Source organism: Passer domesticus, chromosome 6, assembly GCF_036417665.1.
Source record: "Passer domesticus isolate bPasDom1 chromosome 6, bPasDom1.hap1, whole genome shotgun sequence".
NCBI classification, from domain to species: Eukaryota; Metazoa; Chordata; class Aves; order Passeriformes; family Passeridae; genus Passer; species Passer domesticus.
Genome location: NC_087479.1, coordinates 58596319 through 58621715, shown reverse-complemented (window position 1 = coordinate 58621715; position 25397 = coordinate 58596319). Strand labels below are relative to the sequence as shown.

The following is a 25397-nucleotide window of genomic DNA, read 5'->3' as shown; positions in this document are numbered from 1 at the left end:
CTAAACATCCCCTAAAACTAAAACAATAACATAGGCCCTTTAGTCACGGTGAGAGATTAAATTTCTTTCACAAATCCACGAACCATGATGCCAGTCTTTTTGGCACTCAGAAGATTGTAATACATCAAATAAAAAACAGTATTTATGATTTCCAAAAGTCTATAAAATGGCCTTAATTTTGAAGAAAGCTTTATGTCTGAAGCTTGACCACTAGGATTTACACATCCTCTACACAGCCTTGGGCATCCATCAAATGCTGAAGAGAATGTCAAACATGTTCACTACAGTGTGATGAGACAGTGTAGGAAGCAGGTCTGATATGAAAGTGATCTTTAGATGCAGGCACCTCTGTTTAGTTTACAACAGGTTCTTCAAAAGGTGATTTTACTAGAACAACATGTGATCACGCCACTAGAGGCCACCAATTTACTGTTTTCACTAAGCAGCATCCAGCAGTTCAGAAAATAAGGGCTTTGTGGATACAATTGCCTTATCCCACAAAACTTAGTGTTTCAATACTTACCATTTGTCTCAGAGAATAATATATTACAGTAATTGTGCTTATAAAATAATTCCTTGTTGTCAAACCTCTTGTTTCCTTTACTCCCTTGTTTACAGTCTAGGCTAGCAGAAATGTGTGAAAAATGAAGAATCTTATAGATATTAAGCCTCTGTTCTCAATACTTTTAAGAAAATCTTGGAAGTGTGATCAAGCTATAATCTAGAGGCTCAAAAACCAGAACATGTCCAGAAATTCAAGCCCAGAGTATTACCGAGAAAACCTGAGTATTACTTCAGATCTTTATGCTATTCACTTTTATTCAGGATTTCTGACTGTGCTATATTGTTAATGCTATTACTAGCTCCTCTAGTAATGATTTTTCAAATAGAGACAATTTCTTGACAGATTTGCAAATTCATTGTAGAAACTGCAGTAGTTTCTACATTTTAACCTCTTCTGCAAAGCCACTGGTGGGTTGAAAATCTGAGTAGGAAAGAGTTGTTAAAGCTCTGCCATGGGTAAGTGAAAAGGAACATTTTTTTCCTTTGAATTCTATATTGCCATGGTTATTTTTCAGACATTTTTCTTTCCCTGAAGACAAGGAAACCCACAACAGGGTTATACTTTTCACTTTCCAGAGGAAGGAGCTGGGGGCTGGAGACTTGGTTTGCAGTTTTGACCCATTTGTTTCAGTCTCCACTTTTGACAAGTGATACCTGACTCTTTTTCCACAGGACTGCAATCAAGAGTAGGGATACAAAAGGGAGGATGCATGGGAGACAAGTAAAATTTCCTTATATGTTTCATGGCTTTTTTCCCTCTTAGAGAAAAAGTTTAAAATCGTTGCTAAGATACAAGGGGCCTCCTGGATTTAAGATGTAAGAATGGTTAAAAACACACATAAAACAAATAAATAAACACAAAACAAACACCAAAACAACAAAGGAAAATAAATATTTTTCATGCTTTAAAAGGCAGCTCTGAGAAGGAAATTTATACCAGAGCATCACAAGCCTCCAGGGGTCAGGGGCACATCAGCAGGTGTGCTCAGCTTACAAATTAACAGGTTTGGGTTTTTTTCTGACAGTTCAGCCTTCAAATTCAGACTTCCATCACAAAGTCATATTGAATTGTTTTCCTCACAGGCATAGGGAGCAGTAATAAAGAGTGTACAACAAAAAAGCTGCCTCCAGGAACATTTATGTGACTGTGTTGTCTCCTGCTTAGCTGCTCAAAGCCAACTTAGATTTCAACTGCAATTCATTAAAATGTTCTGTTCATGATTTGCACAAGGAAATTGAATCTGTCTCCCAGGTTTTTTAGCCAGAGTGGTTCTGCATAGATACCAGATGTGAGCTCAAGCAGAAGAATTTATCTTTTTTTCCCTTGTGTAAAAAAAAAAGCCCTACATTTGAGAAATTGTTTCAAACATGATAAAGTACTGCAATTCATTTCAGGATGTTTCAACTTCAATTCTTTGAAATGTAGGTTTACTTTGGGCTAAAAATTACATCTGTTCCAGTCTGGGATTGTGCAATTAATTATTTAATTTATGATCTGTCCCTGCAGCCTTCGGGAGGATCTGAAACACTGCACAGCAGGGCTGCAGCAGTGCTGGGAAGGAAGATTTGGGAGCCAGGCTGTCTTGAGAGAAGCCTCCAGCAGGGTAAGATGCTTCCCCAACTTACAAACAGCTCGGGACTGCCTTGAGAGGCAGCATCACCTTCTCCTGACATGTGTCTATCTAAAAATTTTACCTTTCTCAGGAAACAAAAATGTCATCTAACCCACTAACTTTAAACAGGTGCCAGGCCCTAACCTAGTGAATGATTCCACCCTCTAAAGATCTTGCTCACAGTTCATGCTATGAACAGCTGAGGTATCTATGTCTAAGCCATCTCTTATGGCTTTTCACTGCTAGAGATTATTCCCATTCAAGGAAAAATTATCCTTTTCTGCTTCTTTGTTGAAGAATTGCTGAAAATCCCTCCTGTGCAAAACAGAAAACACGGGTGGTTAGAAAAGCAAGGATGCTTACAGAGTCTGCCCACTGCCCTGGCAACTCATTCTCCCCAGCATAGGGCATCCAGGCTTGGTTCCTGTAGGCAGTGGGAGGAGTTGGGATAAAGTAGCCTGTGAAGCCAGGTCGGTTTGCTGGAATGGCAAACACTGCTGGTACCGTATTTCCTGTCAAAGGAAAAAAGAGTAGGCATCATTAATAGCTGAGATTTCAGTTGAAAATCACAAGATAGTGCTTATGAAATAGAGACTTCATGTTTGTTTGTTGAGGTTTTTTGTTTGGGGTTTTGGGTGAGTTTTTTTGTCCCATCTGACTCAAGCAACTTCATCATGCTGGGAAATACTGGAGAAGGCAAGATTTGCAGTTGTCCTCATAACCATGTACAGCCTTCGTGTAAAGAGTCCCTAGGACTTGATCCTTGCAACAAATGATCTTCGTCAAACCTTTAACTCATTAGAGAAAAGGCTTTTTTCCCCATAAGTTTGCCTCCTTGTATTCAATTTTCAGCTGTTGTTATAATGGGTTTCAGTGTAATGCACCTCTCTTTTTGCTGTTTACCCAGTGTTTCTTAATAGCTATAGTATTAATATTATTATTAATATCTATATTACTATATTATATCTATATTATTTATGGGTTAAAAACCTACAAAAATGAGTGACTGATAAGTTTAACAGGCTGTACTCTCAACAATTCCATCATAAAACTTCAATGCTTCTGTAAAAATACCAAGGTTCCACCTGCTCAGTTCCTTTCCCAAGAACAGTCCATGACTGCCATAAATTACACAGCTAAAACTCAAATAAATATTTGTTGATTCCAAATCTGGCTTATCACCTCTTGATTAAGATGCATGCATAGGAACATTCAGGAAGCCTCCTGGATTAAAATCCCACTATCACATTCCAATTTGTGTGGAAGGAGCCAGAGTTTCAGCCAGATCTCTGGGTAGGGTCACATTTGCTTTCAGGGAAGGTTGATTCCTGTGGCCCACAGAGATGCAAAGAACAATTTGGTACAGAGATTATCCACTGGGCTGTCTGGAAGACCAGCATCCTAATGTGCATATTTCCCTTGAGATATCCTTGATATATTCCCTTTGCTATCATAACTCCATGTATTTGCCCAGTTAAAAATAGACTACAAACAACTTTCTTTCCTTCCTCTAGTGTCTATTTACATGCAAAGACAGACTCCAGCACTGAATCACCAACATCACACTGAGGGCATGAAACCCTCATTCCTAAATCCTGGATGGCACAGCTGCATATCATCTTCATCAGTTATCAGGTTTTCAGTTTATTCACATATACTCTATGGACATGTATTTTACTTTTCAGATTCACAGAATATAGCAAAAATAACATCACTTACATGAAAGCCAAAGGGCAGTAAACCCTTTAAAAACACAACAAAATACAACTCCAACATTTTCACTGAGGAATGGAAGCACAGTAACATCACACAGCTGGGCAGATTCTCTGTACTAGAATTGATGCAGAGAAAATAAAATTTCTCCCCCTTCCAACTGCACATCATTTGAATATTGCTACTAATTGCTATGATACCACTATGCTGACAAAATCACAAAGACATGGGAAGGCCCATGAAATTCATATGGAGTATAATTGAATTAGCATCAATTACTGGCTGCTTCAAATATCCATCCCCCAGAATCTCATTTACAGCCCCGGCACATTTTTTGCTCTTGAACAATCTGCAAGAGGGTTATGCTGCCTACTCTGACAGATGCTGGGACATTGCATGGGCAGGTACACAGAGATAGAAAGAATCCACCAGTGACATCCATCCCCAAAGCAGTCTCCATAAACACAGATATTTACAGTTTCTCAATGACCTCCCACATAGTCTCAGACCAGAATTGCTATGGATGCAATCAGGGGTAAAAGAAGAGGAGTAAAAATATGGTTTGTAGCACATTTTTCTCCAGAGCAGAAACATACCACCTCTATCCCAATTCCTCCAGCCCCATGGCTTGGAAGAGGGTGGGCTAAGAGAAGAGGTGTGGTCAATCATTTGTCCTTCCAGGTCATAAACAGCACAAGGGTTCCTATTTTAAATGAGTTGGCAAGGCTGAAAATGAGCATTCTTCATACATGTACAGAGAAGAAAGTGCTGCTCCTGTACATGGCACATGGCTTCTACACCAAACCCTCTTTTAATTTAACTATAACCAAACGAGCTACTACTCAAAATGAATATTCAATTGGATGATGTTATACCTTATCCTAAATTATTATTGCAATGTCCTTATCTCAGAGCTGATGCTGGGCTGCATGAGAGTGAGATTAGGCATTAACATTCCAAATCAGCACCTGCAGCAATGTTTCTTCATGTACTGAGGCTAAAAAAATTTATTTTCATATCAGAACGTTAGAAATCTTGTATTACAACCGCACATTTCTCAGAATTATCCTTGTCTTTACTTGCCTACCCTTTTGTAGCACCTGTCACATATGAAAGTTTCCTTCAACTACTCCCAGAATTATTCTGGCAAACTCCACAATGTACAGGAAGGTCATTTTGTCTTTTCTGAACTGCAGCCACCCTTCAGCAGCACACAGTAATAAAATCTCCCCATCACTGGATCCAATCAAAAAGTGTATCCCACAGACCCCATTACTGCACACATAAAGAAGAGGTCTAGGTAGTGGGGCACATTTCATAGCTTGAAATGTTTTGAAATGGGAGTGTGAGCATCTTCTCCTTTCAGGTGCTGCACTATTTGCAGAAGGCATGACAATAAGTGAGAGTAGAATGGATCCTTCAAACCTACTGCATTTAATTAATTGACAATTCATTTGCTTAGCCACATTATGATTCTCAGTCAGCGATGTCAAAGGCAATGCAGATAACTCTCTATTACTTCTGAGGAAGCTAAGAAGATTTTTTTTCTGGCAGATTAACAGAGCAATGTCTAACAAACCTACTAATTTCAAAGCTTTGAACTAATGGAAAATTATTTTGAATAATGTAAGCTCTTTTCCACAATGCTTCAAGAAAACACATTTTGCCAATAAAAACCCATTTGAAATATTTTTTCCCAGCTAAATATTATCCAGACACCATAAAAACAGTATATCAGCTTCATCTCATGATTAAATCAATTAATTTATAAATACAACTCGTATCAAAAGGACCAGGAACTGACTAGACCTTTAAAACTGGGACTTTTAGACCAAAGACAAGCTCTGGGCAGAAACTATATCATCCAGAAGAGGAGAGGTGAAGAGCTAATAGATTACCTTTGACCTTGAATAGCACCACTGCCTTGTGTTTTGAAGGGAAGGGGCTATGTACCTTCAACCTGCCTTCCTCAGTAGCCCACTCTTGTGACAAGAGTAGGGGTAAAGTTTCTCAAGAGGAAATAGGGAGCCTTAAAAAATTTTCAAGAACCGGGATCAGTATTCTTGACTGACAAAATATTGGAAGGATCTAACTGATTTCTCCCCCATTGCCTGTCTCTCCCACTTTGCTTGGTTGGTACAAAATGCAACACAAACAAGGCACACAGCTGTCCCAATACTGCAACTTATTTTGCTACCAACACCCTCTATATCCTCCCTAAAAATTCTACAGTTTTACTGGGTTTTATCAATTCAGAGTCCTGATTAATGTGCCAGCAGAATGGCATACTTGAACAGAGAACATCTGGGACATTACTGCTGGATCCTACCTTCAGAAAAGGCCATTTCCTGGTGCTGCTGCAGGATGAGTGTTTTAGGATGCAGCTGGGGCACTTACAAAGGGACAGGCCCTCCTCTGGAGGGCTCCTTCAGCTGCACCAGGAAAAACCCCACCTAATACAGTCTTTCCCCAAATAATCATCCTTATTTTCTATAGCCCATACTTTCATTTCTATCCAAAATAACTTCTAAGGCTCTCAAAGTTGAATCCGCGCTATTTTGTCACCTGAGTGAAAAGCCGATTGTTCGAGTGGACCAACAGACATGGGAGCTCTGGAACCTGGTGCAAAAGGTGTCTGATCATGATGCTGGGCCTGATCTGCTCCACTGGACTCAGGTATTCTCACTTTGCTGCCAATATCTGATGTAGACCTGAAAGAAAACAAATACAACTTTTTGTCATCATTCTGATCTACAGATGTGATTTGTAGCCATACACGCCTATCAGCTACAGCAGGACAAGCCAGGGAGGAACAATGTGTCCAGCTTTGCCCTGGCATGACAGAAATCTGCAGAACAACTGCACAACAGAAGTCTGGAGAAGTTTGCAAACAACCCTTTTAGCCTGGTTGCTCTTTTTACCAAAGCATTGTATGAGGCCTTTGCTTGCTGCTTCAAACAAATGCCTGTGTTTGTAAAACCAGAGCTTTACCATAATTAATTGACCAGAGCTTTACCATAGTTCACCAACACAGTCTACAGTGCATGGTATCATACAGTAGGAGAGCAGTGTGGTAAATAACTTCACTGCACTTAGGAAATGCTAAGGTCTTTGGAAATGTTGCAAGTCCAGGAAAGCAGGAGAATGATGGTGTGAATCATCTGCCTCAATCCAGCACGCCATTATGACAGCTGAGGCAAAGAATGCTCTAAAACAAACAAGAGACTGCAGTTCCTAATTTTATTGACACAGACTGGCTAACAGAAAATTCATTGTAATTTCATTTTGTGTTAAAATGAAATAAAAACAACATGCTTCTAATTTCATTAATGTATCTTTTTAAGTGCCCCTCCAGGGTTTGGACCAGTTCTTATTATGACAGTGGGTTTTAGAGACCATGTCTAAAATAAAATAACAGATAAATACCTCCTGAGAGAGGCAACAGCCACAGGACCCGTTCTGGGAGGGACAGGAGGGGGAGGAGAACCCATTACCATCTCAGGAAGCTGAGAAAATCTGTAAGCCTGTAACAGAGAAAAATAAATATTTTCTGAAACACCAGTAGATCTCAGTCAAATTGAAAAACAAACCAAAATCAGAAATTAAATCCTTGCTCTCTGTGCCAGACAACTGGAAGGTAACTTTTTGTGGCGTCAACAATAATTCCATTTATTTGGGAATTTACGGTGCTTTGGTGATTTTTGAATGTGGAAGAAAACCTGAAAATTAGCTCAGAGACAAGATGAAGTCTAATTAAAATAAAATATATTAAACACTGTCTCTGTGACAGTGTTACACGTTTGTAACCTGCTGGCAAAGCAGATCTGTTGTGATTATGTGAGACTCAACAACTGCTTTGGATCATGGAAAAAGACCTGAGTATTTTCACTTTCTCCAGGGAAAAAAAAAACATTTCAAAGATTCAGAAAGAACCCTCAGAGCAGTGTGTACTGCAGTGAAGCTGCCTGTGAGCAACCCATATTTCAACCTCTTCCTTTCAGCCTTCAAGAGATGGAAAGAAAATTTTCCACAAAACCCCCAAGTTCTGTAACTTTCCAAAACAGCAACAAGGGCTTCAAACAGTTCTGAAAAGGCAGACTGATCCAGAGGAACACCAGGCCCACCCACAAAGTCACAAAATTAAGCAATTTGCTTGCAGTAATTCTGAATTTCATCACCAATACATGTGAAGGAGGAGTAATTATGTGCATGAAACCCAAATGACATGAAGAACAACATTTTCCTCCTAAATCCTTTGCACTGCTATAGATTAGAGGCCATAATTTTTCCAAATACACTTAGAGAAATCTCTAATGATATCTCACTAGGTGCTTCACTACATCATGGGTGAGGGTTTTGTTTTCCTATTGGTTTTGGTTTTATTATTTAGTTGTGATTTTTTTTTCAGTTGTGGATGAGGCAAAGCCTCGTTTTGCATGACAAGGCTTCAGAGCAATGCATGAGAATGAAGATAAAATCAGAGAAAAAACAAATAAATATTTGGGGAAGGCTGACCACTATCAAGACACTGGCATTTTGGAAAAAAAATGGGGTCCAATGGTGGGACTTTGGCCCTCTAAACAAGAGGTATCTGGTTTACCCAGAGAAGCTCCTCCACAAACAGCAGTGAAAGTTAAAAGCACATTAAAACACATGGGATGAGTCACACTCTGTCTCCTGCCCAGAGAAAGAGCCTACAGGATTTACATGATTATTTCAGACTTACCACCTACATTTAGATTGGAATTTCGCAATATAAATCCCACACTATGTATCAGAAAACACTGTCTTTCTGTAATCATCTTGTAAAATTACACATTTAGACCATATTCCAAATGCCTTCATTCTGAAATACCTGCAAAACTAGGTCAACAAAAAGGAAAGGTAACTTATCAAACTGATTTTTGATGTGTCTCCAAGGGAAAAGCACTACAGATCCAGCATCTTTCTCTGTTCTCTCACTGCTACCCCTTTTAAAGCAGGTTAGAAACCCTCAAAGGCATGCATCTGAAAATATTTTTTTCTTGCATGCCACCTACAAAGTCTCCTAATATTTACTTTCACCATGCTACCATGATATTTAAAGCATTTCTACATTTAAGTGGGGGGAAAAAGAAAAGTCTAAAAAGACACTGCTACATTTCTTAGCCATGGGTTTGAAATACTGATTTTTAATGAAAGAACTGTAAGGGAAAAAAATGTTATTTGCATGAAAGAAAACCTCAATTATATTTCTCCTGGTAGTGCTGGATGTGGAATGGTCTGAGTGCCTCTCCTGCATCTCAAAGGCTGGCAGTGCCCTCACAGGCTGCCTGAACTCTCCTTTCTGCCTCCACAAGCCTTTCATCCCACATCTTGCTCTCAGCATGCATTTGTGCCAAGCATGAAATCCTTTTTATTCCCCCTTTTTTTATTTTAAAGGAACAGCACATGAGATAAGGTTTGGGAGTGGAAAGCAAGTCCTGTAAAGCAGGGTAGGGCAGAGACTCAGAGGTAGATTTGGGCTTTCTCTCGTGTGTTGTGCTTTGGAATGTGGACATCAAAGGAGGTATTAGGTGTTTTAAGGGATCACAGTTCACAAATATGCTGCAACTTGCACTGGAAATATCGGGGGAAAAGTAAAATAGAAAACCTAAGCCTTTATTTTGCTGCTTACACGGGAGATGAACAATTTTGTGTGAGTGGCAATATTTTGCTAATGGCTGGGGAGAGAGAATCCTGTTAAAGTGAAAAATCCTGTAAAAAGATCTGCTCCACCACGCTGAGGAGCTGTCTGTCCAGAGGGGACAGGAGTGAGCCCTCGTCACCCTGAGCTGCCACACACCAAAGTGCTTGTGGGAGGGAGCTCCAGTGAAATTTCGAGTTTCTCTAATGGGTTGGGGCATTAGTATTTTTCTGTAGGCAACATACAAATGGGAAAGAAGTGTTCAGAAGCTAAATGAAATCAAAGTTTTACCACAGATGCCTGTTAAAGATTTTTATGAGCCCTTAGGCTCTTGGCCAACCAGCCTGATTGTAGAATTAAAGTCACTTCACCACTGTCAAATGAGTCAGAGAGGAAAACAACAAACCAAAATCACAACCCAGCTGATTTCACAGATTTGCCTAATTTTACTCTTCAAATATTAATCTTTTTTAAATGATCTCTTGCTTTTTAGCAAAAGAAAAATCCAACCAGACAAAAACAAACAAACAAACCAAAAGCCCAAAAAGAACAAAAGAAAAAAATCATAAGAAGGAAAACATTCTGCATGGGTTCTGAACTCTATTTTGTGAGAAATGATAAAGTCTGCAACATATATAACAATCAGACAGAAATAATCCCACCTGAGAGCCAGGACAGACTGCACAGGTAGCAGAGAGCAGACCCTGTGCCACCCTTTCAGCAAGAAATGTCAATGAAGGAGTCTGCTGTGGTTAGAACACTGACAATTGAAAAAGCAAACCAATAAATAGTTTTTAAAAGTAGGAAGTGCAGTTTAGCAGCCATTGGGCCAAGAACAATAAATCCTCTGGGGGATAAAGTCCAGCCACCAGCAGACACTTGCACCATTGTCTCCTCCAACCCACCTGTCAGGATGTAGAAAAGAAAAATCACAAAATGGTTTGGAAGGGACCTTAAAGATTATCACGGCCTAAGCCCCCTGCAACAGGCAGGGACTCCTTCCTCTAGACCAGGTTATTCAAAGCCCCATCCAGCCTGGCCTTGAACACTTCCATGGATAGGCCATACACAACTTTTTGGGCAGCCTACTCCAGTGCCTCACCACCCTCACAGTACAGAATTCCTTGCCCATATCTCATCTAACCCTGCCCTCTGTAAGTTCACTTGTCCTATCACTCCATACCGCTGTAAAAAATCCCTCTCCAGCTCTCTTGTAGCTCCTTTAGGTACTGGAAGGTGCTCTAAGGTCTCTCTGGAGCTGTCTCTTCTCCAGGCTGAACAATCCCAAGTCTCTCAGCCTGTGCTCACAGGCCAGCACAAAATAACTGTAGACCAAAGCAGAAACTTTGCAGTTGGTTTTAAAGGCTACATTTTCCTAGTTACAATATTTAAATATTTTTGCCTAACCTTCCACTTACAGATTGGTCCTGGGTGAAAGTATTCTATGTTGCCTTCTAATTACAGGAATATCCATAGGAATTAAAAGACCAGTGTCCTTGCTAACTCATTGAATGATTTAACTTGATTATTAAATTGCAATCCAAGAATAATGTAATTTTTTTTTATTTGGCTTTGCCTTTATAGCTGTCCTGTTTCATACTAAGAAGCTGTTATTGAAACTGGCTGAATTTTGGTAAAATCCTCCCACTTTACCCCTGTTAAATGCAGGGGAGCTCTGAGGACAGGGATGCTTTACCAGCCACTCAGGCTGTATGTGCTGGTCATCAGTGCCTGTTTGTGGTGCTGGGTCTCACCTTGGGACTCAGAGCTCTGTTACTCCCATTCCTCTTTCCAGAGCACTGATAAAGAGGAGAGATGGAAACTGGTTCAGCCTTGTGATGGAAAGGGTTTTCTTCTCTGGTCTCAGCTCTCACTTGACTCAGCTGAGCAAATTTCCGAAGCTGCAACATGATCAACCAAGGCATGGAGCTGTCTGTTGGGCTGGTGTCACACCTTCAACCCTTTAACTCCATCCTCCAGTCTTAGCACACCAGCTGGGTGCCAAGCACTCAGCCAAGTGTTACTCATCATGTTTTGGAAGCTCCAGGACAACAGGGAGAGTTTGCATTTCACTGGCTTTCCTCTGACAGGAGAAGGCATGAGCCCCATGTGGAGGAATCCTCTTTTCACAGGTCACCCAACAGGCAGGTTGGTAAGCAGGTGTTCCCTCACAAGAGCTACAGATAATTTTGGTATTACATGTACAGAAAAACCCAACCAACCAAACAAAAAACACACAGGAGGCCTCAAAAGGGAGAAGAAAATTGAAAATAATAATAAAAAACCCGGATGTGTGCATACCCTGAAGAGATACACAAATGTTTGATGGTGGGACTAGCCAAGAAGTTGACTAAAAAAAATTAAAGATCCACAATTTGGAGGACACCTGAAGCAACACAGCACTAAAGAGTGGCTCTGGACCCCTCTGAACTTGTTCCATCTAGGCAGACAAAATGCCCTTGAATTTTCAAAGATGAAATTTTCATTTTCAAAATGCTCAGTGTTTTGAATTGTAACAGCATTGTTGATGTTGACTTCTAATTACACTAAGAACTGAATTTTAAGAAAGGGAAGAAATGACTAATTCTTGGTTTACAGAGGTAACACACATCCCAGTGCAGAGGTACCTCTCATCCCCAAAACTGGGGATATTTTCAATTTCAACCCTCCATCCCCCATGAGAACAAACCAGGAAATGGGGCAGTTCAAGCACTGTGCATATTCATGAAACTGATATGCAGAAAAATATCAATTACCAGCCCTTATCCAAAGCCCAGCAGTCTGTGCCTATCCTCATCTGTGGCAATCAACCATCTTCAAGGAATTTAACTATTTAACTCTGTCTTCAGAATGCCAGAAAGATAAGCAAAAGGTCCCAAACATGCAGATGATTTAGGACAGTAATAAGTCTTAGAAAGACAACAGTGAATCCTTCACCATAAGAAGAGCGGCTATTATATTTTTTTAAAACCTCTCACCATATAATATTTTTTATTTCATTTTAGAAGGATTCTTTGAAGTGTCGAGGCAATTTGACTCCCCATTAGCTGTCTCTTAAGCTTTTAATCTAATTCTAACCATAAAATATGATTATATGTTGTACAAATTTCATTGGACCGATTTCAAAGTGCCAGAAATAACCTTAGCATGACTTAAATAGCACCAACCTGAACCTTTGCAGGCAGTGCCACTGGCTTTCAGCTGTGTTCAGAATAGTTCAGAAGTAGTATCCCTTAATGTCTTTTTTATTGTCATGGAACGAAGTCATGGTAATGGTGATTTCGAACTGAGGACATTTTTCTGCATTACTCTCTTATTCTAGCCAGAGTTAGAGACTCAATTTGAAATATATTCTTAAAAAAAAAAAAAGAATTCTGACCAAAAAAAAGCCTTAAAAAGAACAATTTATCACACTGGTATTGTTAGATAGGCTATTTCTTATCAGAAAGCAATCACCTCTAGTTTAGATTTATATCTGACACAAAAGAAAATATATTGTTGAGTTTCACATTACCATATGTGGGAATTCAGGTGCAGTTTCCCACATGAGGGCATGCACATTGCTAGTGGCGCTGCTGTCCAGACCCCTACAAAATTGCATTAACAATTTCCACCCTTGGGTTTAAGTTCCTAATACATTTATTACTTCTGCGAGGTGAGGACGTGTTAGCTGCTGCTTGAGGCTAGAAAATGAAGGATAAAGTCAGTTATAAGGTCATCTAAGAGACCTGTGGAATTAAATCTTCTCTAGATTTCTTCTCTAGAGACCCAAGCCAATAGCTGTAAGTGCAAGACTGCCAATAACAGCCCACATTTCAGGTTGCTTTTCAGTGGTGAACCTCTCCAGTGATGCAGAAGAGCTACCCAGATGTCACCACAGTTAAACCATAAAACCAAGTTGCTTCCTATTGTGCATTCCTATTATGAGTAGAAGGGGATGTGCAAATAAGTTTAGTGTGAGTTCTACAGCACTTCATTCTAACAAACTAAAAATGGAGTCGTATTTCTCTCTCTACAAGGCTTTTTAAAGATAAACTGTTTAATTAAGAAATGATACCTAAAATATTTTTACTTTTAACTTGATAACTAAGTACCTGTGGTTCGTAATGTGGACTTTTTTATCTAATTACATAATGCTACTTAAACCTATGAAGAAGAAGGTGAAGAAGAAGGGTTATCTTCTGCCTTAAAACGTCTATCTTGTTTTATATGTATTACTATATCCTGAAACTTTAAACTCTGAGATTTCTACTATGTGATATTACACACTTCTATTCAATCTATACACTTATAATCTTAGTTCTACCATTTAATTTTGGAAGCTTTCTCTATGGCTTCAGGTCAAGTGAAGCATTTTCTTGGGGGTCAGAGCCTGTCAGCACAGAAAATCTAAAATTCTCATCAGCCAGGGTTCCAACAGTTTGGGATCTGCTGAACAGCCTATTTTAAATCTTCAGTGTATTCTGCAGCCTGTTCTTTTAAACTTAGTACAACTTAGAGAAGACAACCTTGCTGCTAAAACAGATGCTGAGTCTTTCACGGTGTATGTGTGTAGCTCATCTCCCAGCTGCAAAGTCAAGGTTAGTGTCTAGGCAAGCACATCACCCTACACATACTTATTTTCTGTAAGCATCTGTTTTTTAAGCACCTAAATGTGACTACTTTAAAAAAATAATAAAAACATGTGGCTCAAAACAGAAGCACCTTTCCGACATTACAATGTGGTGAAGAGAAGCTCCACTTACGGGCCTCGGCAAGCTGTACTGGTACATTTCTGGCCTGTAGGTGGGCACCCACTGCACGCCGGCCCGCGGCCGCGTCATGGTGCCGGGGGCGCTGGTCACCACCTCGGAGTAGGGCAGGTGTGGGGCCGAGCCGTAGGCGTCGTGCCGGGGCTGGCCGCCGTGGCCAGCAGAGGCCAGGCTGAAGGCCTCCTCCAGCAGCATGTGCATCTGCTGCCGCACCTCGTCGATGGACGGCTGCGAGCTCAGCGTCGACGTCTCCGAGTGGCCCTTGGCCTGCCGGGCCCTGCCGTAGTTGCGCGGCTCGTTGACGCGGTCAACGTTGGTTTCTTCTATGATTTCAGGCTCGGTCTGGTGGGGGGAATGAAAGTGGATGTCAAAGGCTTTACAAGGCAGCGTTTGATGGCATTTGCAAGATAGCATTTTGTGGGAATCCATAAAATCAGAGGGTTTTGGGAAAGCTGCAAAAGGCAGGCCTCAGAGACAGCAGAACTGTGATTAGACGTAAGCAGTAGCCGTAAGATTGGTCAGCAGAAAAATTATGTAAGGAGTAGAAAAGTAAGGACAAATGGTCTGTGCATTAATGCTTGGCTAGAATAACTCCCTCAGCTGCAGAAAAGCATATCTAGTGAGATATTAGGAAGTTCTAAGCTTAATAATGGAGCTCTGTGCATTGTGTTTTAATGATTACAAGCGGGTATTGTATTTGAAACAAGCAAGCATTTTTTTAACCAAAGGTAAGTGTGCTTATAGTGGTTGGATGGAACTACTGTCTATATGCTTTTGCTTTGTGCGATTGGTCAAAAAACTTATTAAGTGAGTTATAACATTAAGTTCTTGGTCTGCTGCCAGGGATGTGAGCTTCTGGCATCCTCCCATTGTCATTACCATGTCATGAGGATGATGCTGGAAACAAAACAGCTCAGGATGTGTTCCTAGCAGTCCCGTCCCGTTCCTGATTTGTACACAGCCCCCAGCCAGCATTTGTGCCGCTTCGACATTCTCAAACACAGATGTAACACACACAAATCAGGAATTGTGACAATGCAGATGTGTGGGAAATGGAAAAATAGAAACTTCCACACACAGGAGGGTTTGATGTGCAGCCTTGGGAGAAGCTTGATGTAAAAATAAAATACACAGACATTAAGCAGAAAATCATAAACTTATGTTTCTATAGTTATAAATAAGAAATTGCTTTAAGTAAGTAAAAAACTTTATTAATAAGATGGTGAAGGGTTTATAATGTAGGGTGTAATTTTATAGAGTAAGCTAAGAGTTTACATGTTATAATAGAAGCATATGTGTGTACGTGTAACAGTAGCCCATTGGACAAAAGTATCTGCATTGCAGTAGAAGTAAGTAAAGGTGATAGGTTAGAAAAGCAAAATAAACTTTGTGGCAACTGTCCATTGGAATAAAAAGTTATATATTGTCTTGTAATGAAGAACTTGTGACTACTTTGAGCTATAGCCAACTGCTTGCTCTCATAAATCTCATGGCCTCTGAGACTGATGTTTATCTGAGCAAGAAATCATTTTTAGCCTCACAGTGGTCCCATCCCGTTAATTAAAGTGGTGATAATAATATAGACACATAACAAATATTGGAAAGAAATCATATGATGCAGGGGAGTATAATAGCCCTTTATATTCTACATTGTTTGCTGGGAAAAGCAGCAGGGACACTCAGTAGCAGATTAAACTGTCAACGGCTCACTTAAAAACAATTAGAATTAATGTTTGAATTGTTGCCTTAGTTGTGGCATCAATGGCAGTGCAACTGTGCCAGGAAGAGTATGGTTCTCTAAACAGTGCCATCACTGTGAAGAACCCCTTACAAGGGACAGATTATTACTGCTAGAGAGACTGAAATTCCTTTGTTCTGGCTCTCAGATTAAGACTGCTGAAGAACTAAAGTTTCGGAGCTTTTCTGAACTTCCACAATGACACCACAAATTCAGCCCTGCCCCTTGCAGAGAACACCCTGGCCCAGCTCAGGGGCTTACCCAGCTCCCAAACAGGAGTTACAGGCATTTATGCAAAGTTAACCTGGGAACAGGGAGAGAATGGAACACATTCTCCAATGAACAGACAGTGCTTGGGCAGCTTAGCTTGAAGGGTTACTCCTAGGGTGATTCCTTCCGTACAGATAGGTGCAAACAGAAATCACCTCCCTGCTTTTGTTTTTTTGGCTGTAACTCCATGACACAAAACAATCATCACACAGCAAGAAGTTGAAAGTGGAATATCACACTTGATCTATATTTTGTAAGATCAATTTTACAGCCCAGAATTTTAAAAACATATGTTTTAAATCAGCAACTGATTCCTTATAATTCTTTAAATACTTGTAAAATGCATTGCCTGTGAAGGATAACTGGGATGAGCAATAGGATATGTGCCTCCTTCTATATATAGCATGAGCTTAGAAACTGTGCTAGTGTTTAAAATAGCCATAAATAAAAGAATACAACAGGATATTCTTGTTAAAAATTCCAGCGCTATCCTGATCATTTCAGTGTTCTGTAGCTCCTAGTGTGGCATATTTTTTCCCTGTAATAGTGTTTTTCTACACCTGAATAGATAAGTGACTGTGCCCCCAAGCTTTTGTAAGCTGTAGGACAATCATAAAATATATGTATTCCTTTTCAGAGGGAAAAACCAAACTGCTGTTCTTTTTCTGTTATCAGCCACTTGTAAAAGAGTTACACTCTGAAAACTGATAATAAATCTAAGTAAAATAGTAATTGCTTTCTCTGTTTTAAGCATAGTTATATTTTGTATTGAATGAAAGTATGGCAGTGAAAAAGAAAGAAAAATTAAGATAAAAATTAAACATTTGCACATTAGAATTTAACCATAATTTACATAGTCATGGTTACACAGTATATGATCTAAATTCAAAACCACAAACTCAAATTCAGGCTTCTCAAGTGGTATACACATCAGACTGGGGGAAGGGGAATGCAACTGCACCAAACGATCTTAAATGGAAAAACTTTGTGGGAAATCTTCAACTGAAAACTATTCCTCAAATTCATTCCTTCATTTTGATTCCATTGGTGTTTGTGTTGCTCCAATAAATACAAATCAGACACGTTTTAGAAAGCTGACTATAAAATGCAATGGTAGTTTGTCTAAGTGCAGCCAAAGAGCCTCTGAAATCATAATGTCCTGACTGGATGATTAATAACCATGGTTCTTCTATTTGCTCATGCCTGCAAAAATGTGAGTGGAATCCCACGCAGACCTATTAGTACCCAGTGCTGAAATAAATCAGGTTTTCTACTACAACTCACCAGCCATTAGGCCCCCACAGAATGGTTAAAATATATCACATGTATACAAGATTCATATTAGCAGCCAACATTAAGGCAGCTTTGATTTATCAATATAAAATCTGACATAAAGATTTTGGAGAAAAATAATAATAATTTCTTTTCTTCATATTTTAAAATCGATTTCAATTCATCTTATCACTTTGTGAGTGTTATTTGTTATTTTGTTATTTGTTATCCTATCAACTGAAACACGTAGTTATCAAAAGTAGATGGCACAATTACATAAATTCATACACAGTTACTGTATAATAGAAGGGAGTAGAGGTACATGAGGAAAGCAAACAAAACCCTGCAGTGAGAGACAGACTTTCCATATCTCCTGAATAATTTTGCTGCTTTAACTTTATCAGTAAAATTCTTTATGTGAACATTAATCTATAACCTTTGGGATGCATTGCATAAATTTAGCTATATCAACAAAATTATGCCCGTGAATTCTTTTGTATACTGATCTCTCAGACATGTATAATAAGGTAATTTTCCTCCTTGTATAGCAAAAACAGCCTAAATATTGTCTGCTCTGGTATAAATCTCTTTAGAGCAGTCTAGAGGTTCTAGAATCTTTCATTATGGGATTTACTCCACACAGTTGTTCATGAACTTGTTGAAAATAATAAACATGTTAATAAAGTCTCCTGAATATAATTCCTAGTTGAAGGTGATGATAGCAAAACCTGTTGGGATTCTTTAAAATGGAAAGCTAGCTACTGTTCTATCATAATTCATTATAAAAGACACTATAAAGGCAAATAATATACTGGGAACATCAAACAGTAGAATGTACACTCCAAAGTAATATTAAAAGCTACATATTCCATATGGACAAATGTAAAATATTGTATCTTTATCCTCATATCTTTACCAGTTTTTAGCTCTGGGAAACAGAACCACGATTCAGAGAAATATCACAAAAATTAATTATAGAGAATGAAGTAATTTTAGAAAAGTATGAATGAAAGCATTTTAGAAAATCATTTAGAAAGTTGTTATTGAAAGGAAATATTGTGGTTTCATGAGTGCACATGAGTGAGGAATTCTTAAGGAGTTTTCTTAAAGAATCTGGGAGATCTCAATCTCTTTTCTTTAAAGATAAAAGCATTATTGTTTTTGTGCAGAAAAACCTCAACACATAACCTGGGTGTACTGGTAAGAGCTCCAATTCCCCGCACAGTTTTTTATGCTGTAAAAAAAGTCCCCAATGTGAAGGCAATATAAACCATTTGATTCATAAATTGAATTATTTGGCACTGCTTATAAAATGCAGATTTTACTATTCTTTGGCAGGACTTGCTGCTAAATAACATGTTGGGAGGAAGAGTTTAGCAGCAGTCTGAGAAGGCTGGAACATTTAATATGACAAATTGGATGTCAAAAATGGGTACCAGGTGTTGTTTTATGAAACAGAAAGGGCAAAAGAGTCAGCACTCAAAGCAGCCCTTTCTCACCCATTCTCAGAGGTCAGATTTCCAGAGGTGTTTAGCTGGTGAGATCCATGAATTCCATGGATGCAGCCATCAGTGGGTATCCTGGGAAACAGAGCCTGTCAGACACAGCTCCGAGGAGCCTCAAACAGGAGTGGGGACCAGCCCACGCTGCAGGCTCAGGCTTGGCAGCTAAATTTCAATATCCTGTCCCATTTCCCAGCAGCATTTCTGTGCTTTCAGATGGGAAATGCATTCAGAGCTGGGAGAGGTGCACTGCAGTGAATCTGCAGTGCATCGGGCAGAGGGATTTTATGTAACTTATCAGTGAAGCGTAGTGCCAGGGACAGGTCGCCCAACTGCAGTGCCAAAGGCAAGGCAAAAGCAATTTTTTCTGTGATGTGCACACATCTCAGAGCTTATAATTACTCTGAGGACACTTCAGAATCTGCATAAGCTCATTAATCTACTTCCAAGGTTTTTAACAAATTTTCTTTAAAATATGGTTTATATATAACATACACAATATATTGAAATACATTTTTTTAAATCTGCTGCCGTGCCTGCTCCCAGAATGTTTTCAACACTGATTTCCAGGGAAATATCCCCTGTGAAAAACTAGCTTTTATTAGCATAGTATTGGCATCCTAATTCCTCAGAAAGCAATGTACCAGTCAGCCCACTCACACAGCCCCATGACTCCTGCAGTCTGATGGGAAGTGTCCAAATGCAGGGAATCATTTCAGAAATCTGACAACTACAATCTGCCCTGAAGAATTTTGTAAAAGGTTTAAACTTTCCTGAACACATCTCCCCAACTTTGGTACTTTCTTTCTCCTTGCTAAAATCACATTCCTGGCAGAGAGATGGTTGATAATGAAATCCCATACCCTACAAAAAATGTTTTTCACCTACAATGTTTAGAGGATGGGCAACCACAGGTGAACTTCCTTGTTTTCCAGAAAGAACCCTTGCTAGGGACTGATCTTCAGGGCTGGCTGAGCTACAGTAGTTTGTACATGTGACAAAGGACTGAAAAACTCAACATTTCCCCAGTGTAGGGGCTATTTTTAATCCTCCTTCTGGGTTCACACTGTGTCAACTTGCACCCAGTGTTTGTTCAGACTGCACAAGACAACTCTGCCTTGTGCTGGCTGCATGAGCTCCTTGGACCACAAAGCAGCAACACCTCTGGCTGGGTTTGACATTCACCTACCCAAAACTCTCCCAGCTCTGATGGGAGCAAGAGGACAATACCTGTCCCTAGGGGATTTCCATAAAACACTGACATTGGGACTTAGGGACAAATCCCAGGAGTTGGCTGTTCATTCTTCTGAATCAAGAGAGCAGCTCCAGGCTGTTCTTCAGAGCAAACAGAAGATTTTAATTGCAATGAAGAAAGCTCACTGTCAAGCCACACACTTAGAAAAACTACCTAAATTCAAGATTGAATACTTTGGCAAATAATGGGGTTAGGGCAAACGTATTGTTTGCATTTCAGACTGTAAGATGATGAAGAGTGGTAAAGTACATGAAAGAGTCTAAACTTTTTTCAAGATGCTGAGTGCACATAAACTCCTGCAACACTAAATATCTCATGGCAATCTGTCTTGTGGCTTATCAGTTGTTCCCTGGAGCAAGTCAAGGCTTTGCTGAGCAGATTTCACTGCCTTTACCAAATAAACTTACATCATATCCACTGTTCCGGATGCCACGCCTCGGCCTTTCTCGAGTCACCAGCAGATCCATCTCAGTTTCCCCTGGGCTGGGACTGTTCAGGGACTGCCTGCTTCTGTACACCGAGTTCTTCAGTGGCTGCCTAGAAAACACAAAATGGGAAAAAAAAAGAAAAAATTGAAAAATATGTAAATGAAATTGTAATGGTAAAATGAAAAAAAAATGACAGGCTGTAGTTGTCAACACTGACCTTTTATCTAAAATTATGATGTTCATAAAAATGCCACTTTGTTACAGGATATTCTTTCTAAATATATGAAGTACTAGAAATCAGTGACCTTATTGAGAGATGATTAATTGTTTTTTACAGTTTAAGGAAAATAAAAGTTATGTAAAAGACATGGACATTGTACGTGGGAAGTTGTCAGATGAAATATGTCCCAAGAAGGTATCAGCACCCTTTTAACTTCAGCTGATATAATTCAAACTCATTGAAAAAAACATATTAAAAAATAACAGGCTCTCCCACACACACAGATGGGGTGCAGAGATTTTGGTTGCTGATCCTGAATGCTGAGAGAGAAGCAGGAAAACGCTCCAGTGAAACAAACCCCCAGCACAGGGAATGGGAAGAGACACAGCAGTGGGAGGAAACTGCTTGCAAGATGCTGGTTTTAAATAGCCAGTTTGGTGACTGGCCACAGCTTTCTCAGAGAGCTGTGCTGCTGGGATTCAGCTGCTTCACTGGGACAAAGTGCTGCTCATCCCTGGGACTGAGCTTCCACTGCTGGGTGCTCCTAACCAAGGGGAAGCAAATACAATAGAAAGGCAGAATAAAACTGAATATCCAAAATACCCAGTAACCTCTTCAGCAAAACCATTTCTGCCTTGTTGCTGGCTATACAAAACCAAATGCAGCATCCCTCTCTGAAATACAGAGCATATCTGTACATATCTGCAGGAGGGTTTGCCAAATGGTAGCAGAGGAACTTCATGCTTCATCTTTTAAGAAGGCTGCTTCTACACCAGCAGAGTTATGAGTTGTTCTCATACTGTATCAGGCTATTACTCATTTTGTTGCTTACTCCAGAGGAGCACTGGTCCTGAAGTAGATCAGTAACAGAAGAAAAAATGGCATGCCAGCTTCATTTATTAACACAGTAATTGCACTACTACAGCCTGATATAAAGTTATCTTTGCCTAGCCATGCTATTTTTCTGCCTCATCCAATTACTCCATTCAGAATATTGAAATTAGATCAGGTCATCTAAGGTGTCTCTGTGCTGCTTATTTCACACAGAGGACCTGCCAATGCTCATAGTGAAGTAAGACAAGTTGCACTATTATGTCTGAAGTCACACTTTCATGTCACTCCATGGTTTAACATCTCAAGAACCATCAATGAAATGAACAGACAAGACAGTCCAAATTAATTCACTGATAAATAATTCTTCAGTTATTCCAGATCTTGTTAACAGCACTGTTTGCCTTGACAGATTAGAGCAGCAGAAACTGGTTTGCAGAAATCCAGAAAGTAGGACATTTACATGATCAGAGAGGATAGAAGGTAGGACAAAAAAACCCAATTTCACGCTTCTGATTAAATAAATTACTCAGGCATGTACTCAGTTTTAAGGCAACTTTCCAAAACTTCTGTGTGACCTTTGATCACAGATCACCATGCTCGTGTTTTAAAGTCCCAAATGCACTGCCAAAGCAGAAGGCAAGCAGAGCTTTTGGAATAAGTTTCCCCTACAAAAGAATATTGAGTAAATTTTTTATTCCTATATAGTCTTTCTCTGACTGTACCATTGACATTAACAGAATCAGATCTGACAATCTCCATCTTCTTACATCAAAGGTCTCCAAAAGTTCATATGTTTTACAACAGGTCCGTAAATACTTAGTTGAGGCAATTGTGATGTATTTTCTAAGGGATTCAAACATACAGCTCTGTACAACATGCAGATTCTTGACCTGATTACAAACTATTAAAGAAAATCCAAGAATAGTGCATATCATCAGTAGGCTCTTAAAATTACCTTGAGTTTGCCAATTACCTCATTTAAGAGAGTTTTACTAATGAGAAAGGAGGTATGAACAGGAACAACTGGCATTCAAATGGGTTAGGAAGTGCCTTCTGGGAACACAGCTGGAATGTTTTAAAACATGAGGATTATGGTACTGATGACTGAGAGGTACCAAGAGCACAAAGCTCTTTGTTCTGGAAAAAAATCAAATCTTTTAGAAGCAGTGCTTTGTAAATCACTTTTATATACAATTTAAAACTAATTCAAAATATAAAGGTAACCTTAAGTAATCAACTGCATCCCTATTTTCTGATATGTTTTGGAAGTGCTGTAACAATGTGACTTAAGTTAGAGGAATATATATAAAACAGAAAAGAGTAGAATAGACCTCTTCCCTAGAAACATTGAAATCTTTGACTTAGTTTTTTAGTGATAGTTTTTAAAATTGCAATTTTTTCAGGTTTTAATTGCTGTAACAATGACTCAAAACAGAAAAATATATTTTTTTAAATTATATGCTTACCCATATTGCTTTTAAAGCAGTTTTATTTCATTACAGAAATGTAATTGCATTGATTCATTCATACATAACAAAACCCCACATTACCTTGTAGTATTTTTTAAGGTTTTCCTCCAGCAGTGTAACATTTTAGCCATCTTATTTTTGTTAGAAAAATAAGGACAATAATTGTCATGTGTGTTGCAGCATATCAAATTCAGTTCCAGGTCTTAGTGTGGAAATTTTAGCACGGAATTCAGAATTGGTTTGTTTGTAAACATCTGCAGCATCTGTAAAGTTCATTAAGTGTTCTGTGTCTCCACAGAAAGTGCATCAGAAGTGATTCTCTCTCCTCATGTGGGGATACAGATACCATATTTAACATGTCCAGCAGTCAGCCTTTCATGGTGCAGCTGGAATCACTGGAATCATTCCTCTACAGGAGTTCACCTGCCTCCCAGCAGTTTCTGTCATGCCAGGGCTCACTGGCTCAAACAGACTGTGACAAATTTACACAACACACAGGAAAAAATGGCACATGAACAAACATCAGTGTATTTAACAAAAAGCACGTGGCTGTGTTAAAGCTTCAGTTTCATGTTTTCAACGCTTCCTGTGAGCCATGTGACACAAAATGAGCATCCAAATTAATGCTTCAATCAGTCACAGCCACAGCAATTTGATGAGGGAACTTTCCAGCTGCCTGGACTAAATGCATTCCTCAGCACGGGTCACCAGTGCTCTGTCTGTACCTCCTGCACAGAGTGTGCAGAGCAGGGCTCCCATGTAAGGACAGGCTCCGTTTCTTACCTTCTCAGTTCACAATAAACTGGAAAACTGCACAAGGAAATGGTGCCCCAGGACATCCAGTAAGAACATAACCTACAGCTGAGCCAGCCCTTTCTCCTCACTCACCTCTGCAGCCCTGGAAAACCGCTCTTCCAGGGCAGGATCCGTCAGCCACTGAACTCTACACCTACAGAAACACATCTGAGCTCAGCTTTTGCCCATATTCTGAGCCACCAGTGCTTTTGTAATTCCCATTACAGTCCTTTTCATGCCTGTGCCCCGAGGGTAATTGCTGCAGCTGCACTGTGTGCAATGCCCCGTCACCAGCAACACTGGCTGCAGTCCATTCACACTCATAGGAAAATTCTGGTCTGGGCTTTCCAGCAAATAGGATGCAAGATTGCACCTCCAAGGGTGAGGGCCATTTCCAGGAGAAAGATGCTTCAGCATCCCTTTTTCTCTCATGGACCAACTGATGTTAGTCCCCCTGATTACAGTAAGAACCAGAGCCCTCTTGTGCAAGGTGTAGTGGCAAACACACTCTTTTATCATCCCTCACACCTCCAGAACTTCCAAAGAAGAGGAATCTGCACACTGTGCCATTCCTGGGGTAGACTGGTATGATCTTCTCTTTCCAATGTGCCAGTTTGTGTTTCAGAGAGCACCAGCAACAGAGCACCCACCCACGGCAGCAGCTCAGGCACAATCAGCACCTGCACTCCCCCCTCATTTCTAAAATGGGGTTTTGAATGCTACTGCTGTGCCATCCTCAGGAGACAGTGAAGTGTTAATCAAACATTGGTAATGTTATGCAACATGCCAACTTCACGTGACAGATGAGCAAATTATGAATTTCTCTGTTAAAGGCACAGGGAGATCACCAAAAACAGGCACACACAACATCTTACAGATACTATCCCTGCAAGACCTACAGGGACAATACACTGGTTCTGCTATCTCATGCCCTCTGCAATAGTTACATTCAGATTAAAATAATGACAAAAGAGTGACACCACTGTATTTTGAAAAAGAGCCAATTCAGATGCTAACTTCCTGCCTAAAGTCTGCTCTGAGTATCACCAATAACATTACTACCACTTTTTCTGTTTACCTTTGAGAATTACTCACAAGAACTTGCAACAGTCCCTTCCCTTATTGTTTTTCTTTCATTTGTTTGTTTTTATCACACTGCATTTTACCAGAGAACATGTTTTCTATGGGTTGTATGAATTTTCTTCATAAAGCAGAAGGGACCAGTGAGAGTACAACAAACACCTGGCTCATTAAAATGGCCCCTCTGACTCCCAGGACATAAATCTCCTGCCAGTTGAAGAACTGCAA

The 25397-nt window shown here is 39.7% G+C and overlaps 1 protein-coding gene and 1 long non-coding RNA gene across 2 annotated transcripts in view; one reads left to right on the top strand and one right to left on the bottom strand.

Annotated features, from left to right (window-relative positions):
* The window catches only part of KIAA1549L (KIAA1549 like), a 132271-nt gene that overhangs the window by 8439 nt on the left and 98435 nt on the right, over nt 1-25397 (bottom strand). Inside the window, exons 16-20 of the mRNA XM_064426093.1 lie at nt 20751-20880; nt 14301-14648; nt 7317-7414; nt 6456-6601; nt 2541-2689 (exon numbers count right to left, since the gene is read on the bottom strand). Of these exons, the coding sequence (XP_064282163.1) occupies nt 2541-2689; nt 6456-6601; nt 7317-7414; nt 14301-14648; nt 20751-20880 (871 nt within the window). The remainder of the gene's footprint in view (nt 1-2540; nt 2690-6455; nt 6602-7316; nt 7415-14300; nt 14649-20750; nt 20881-25397) is intronic.
* LOC135303877 (uncharacterized) lies at nt 14562-25357 on the top strand. The gene is made up of 3 exons (XR_010365260.1): nt 14562-14801; nt 22235-22305; nt 23593-25357. It is a non-coding gene; the product is annotated as an uncharacterized LOC135303877 (long non-coding RNA).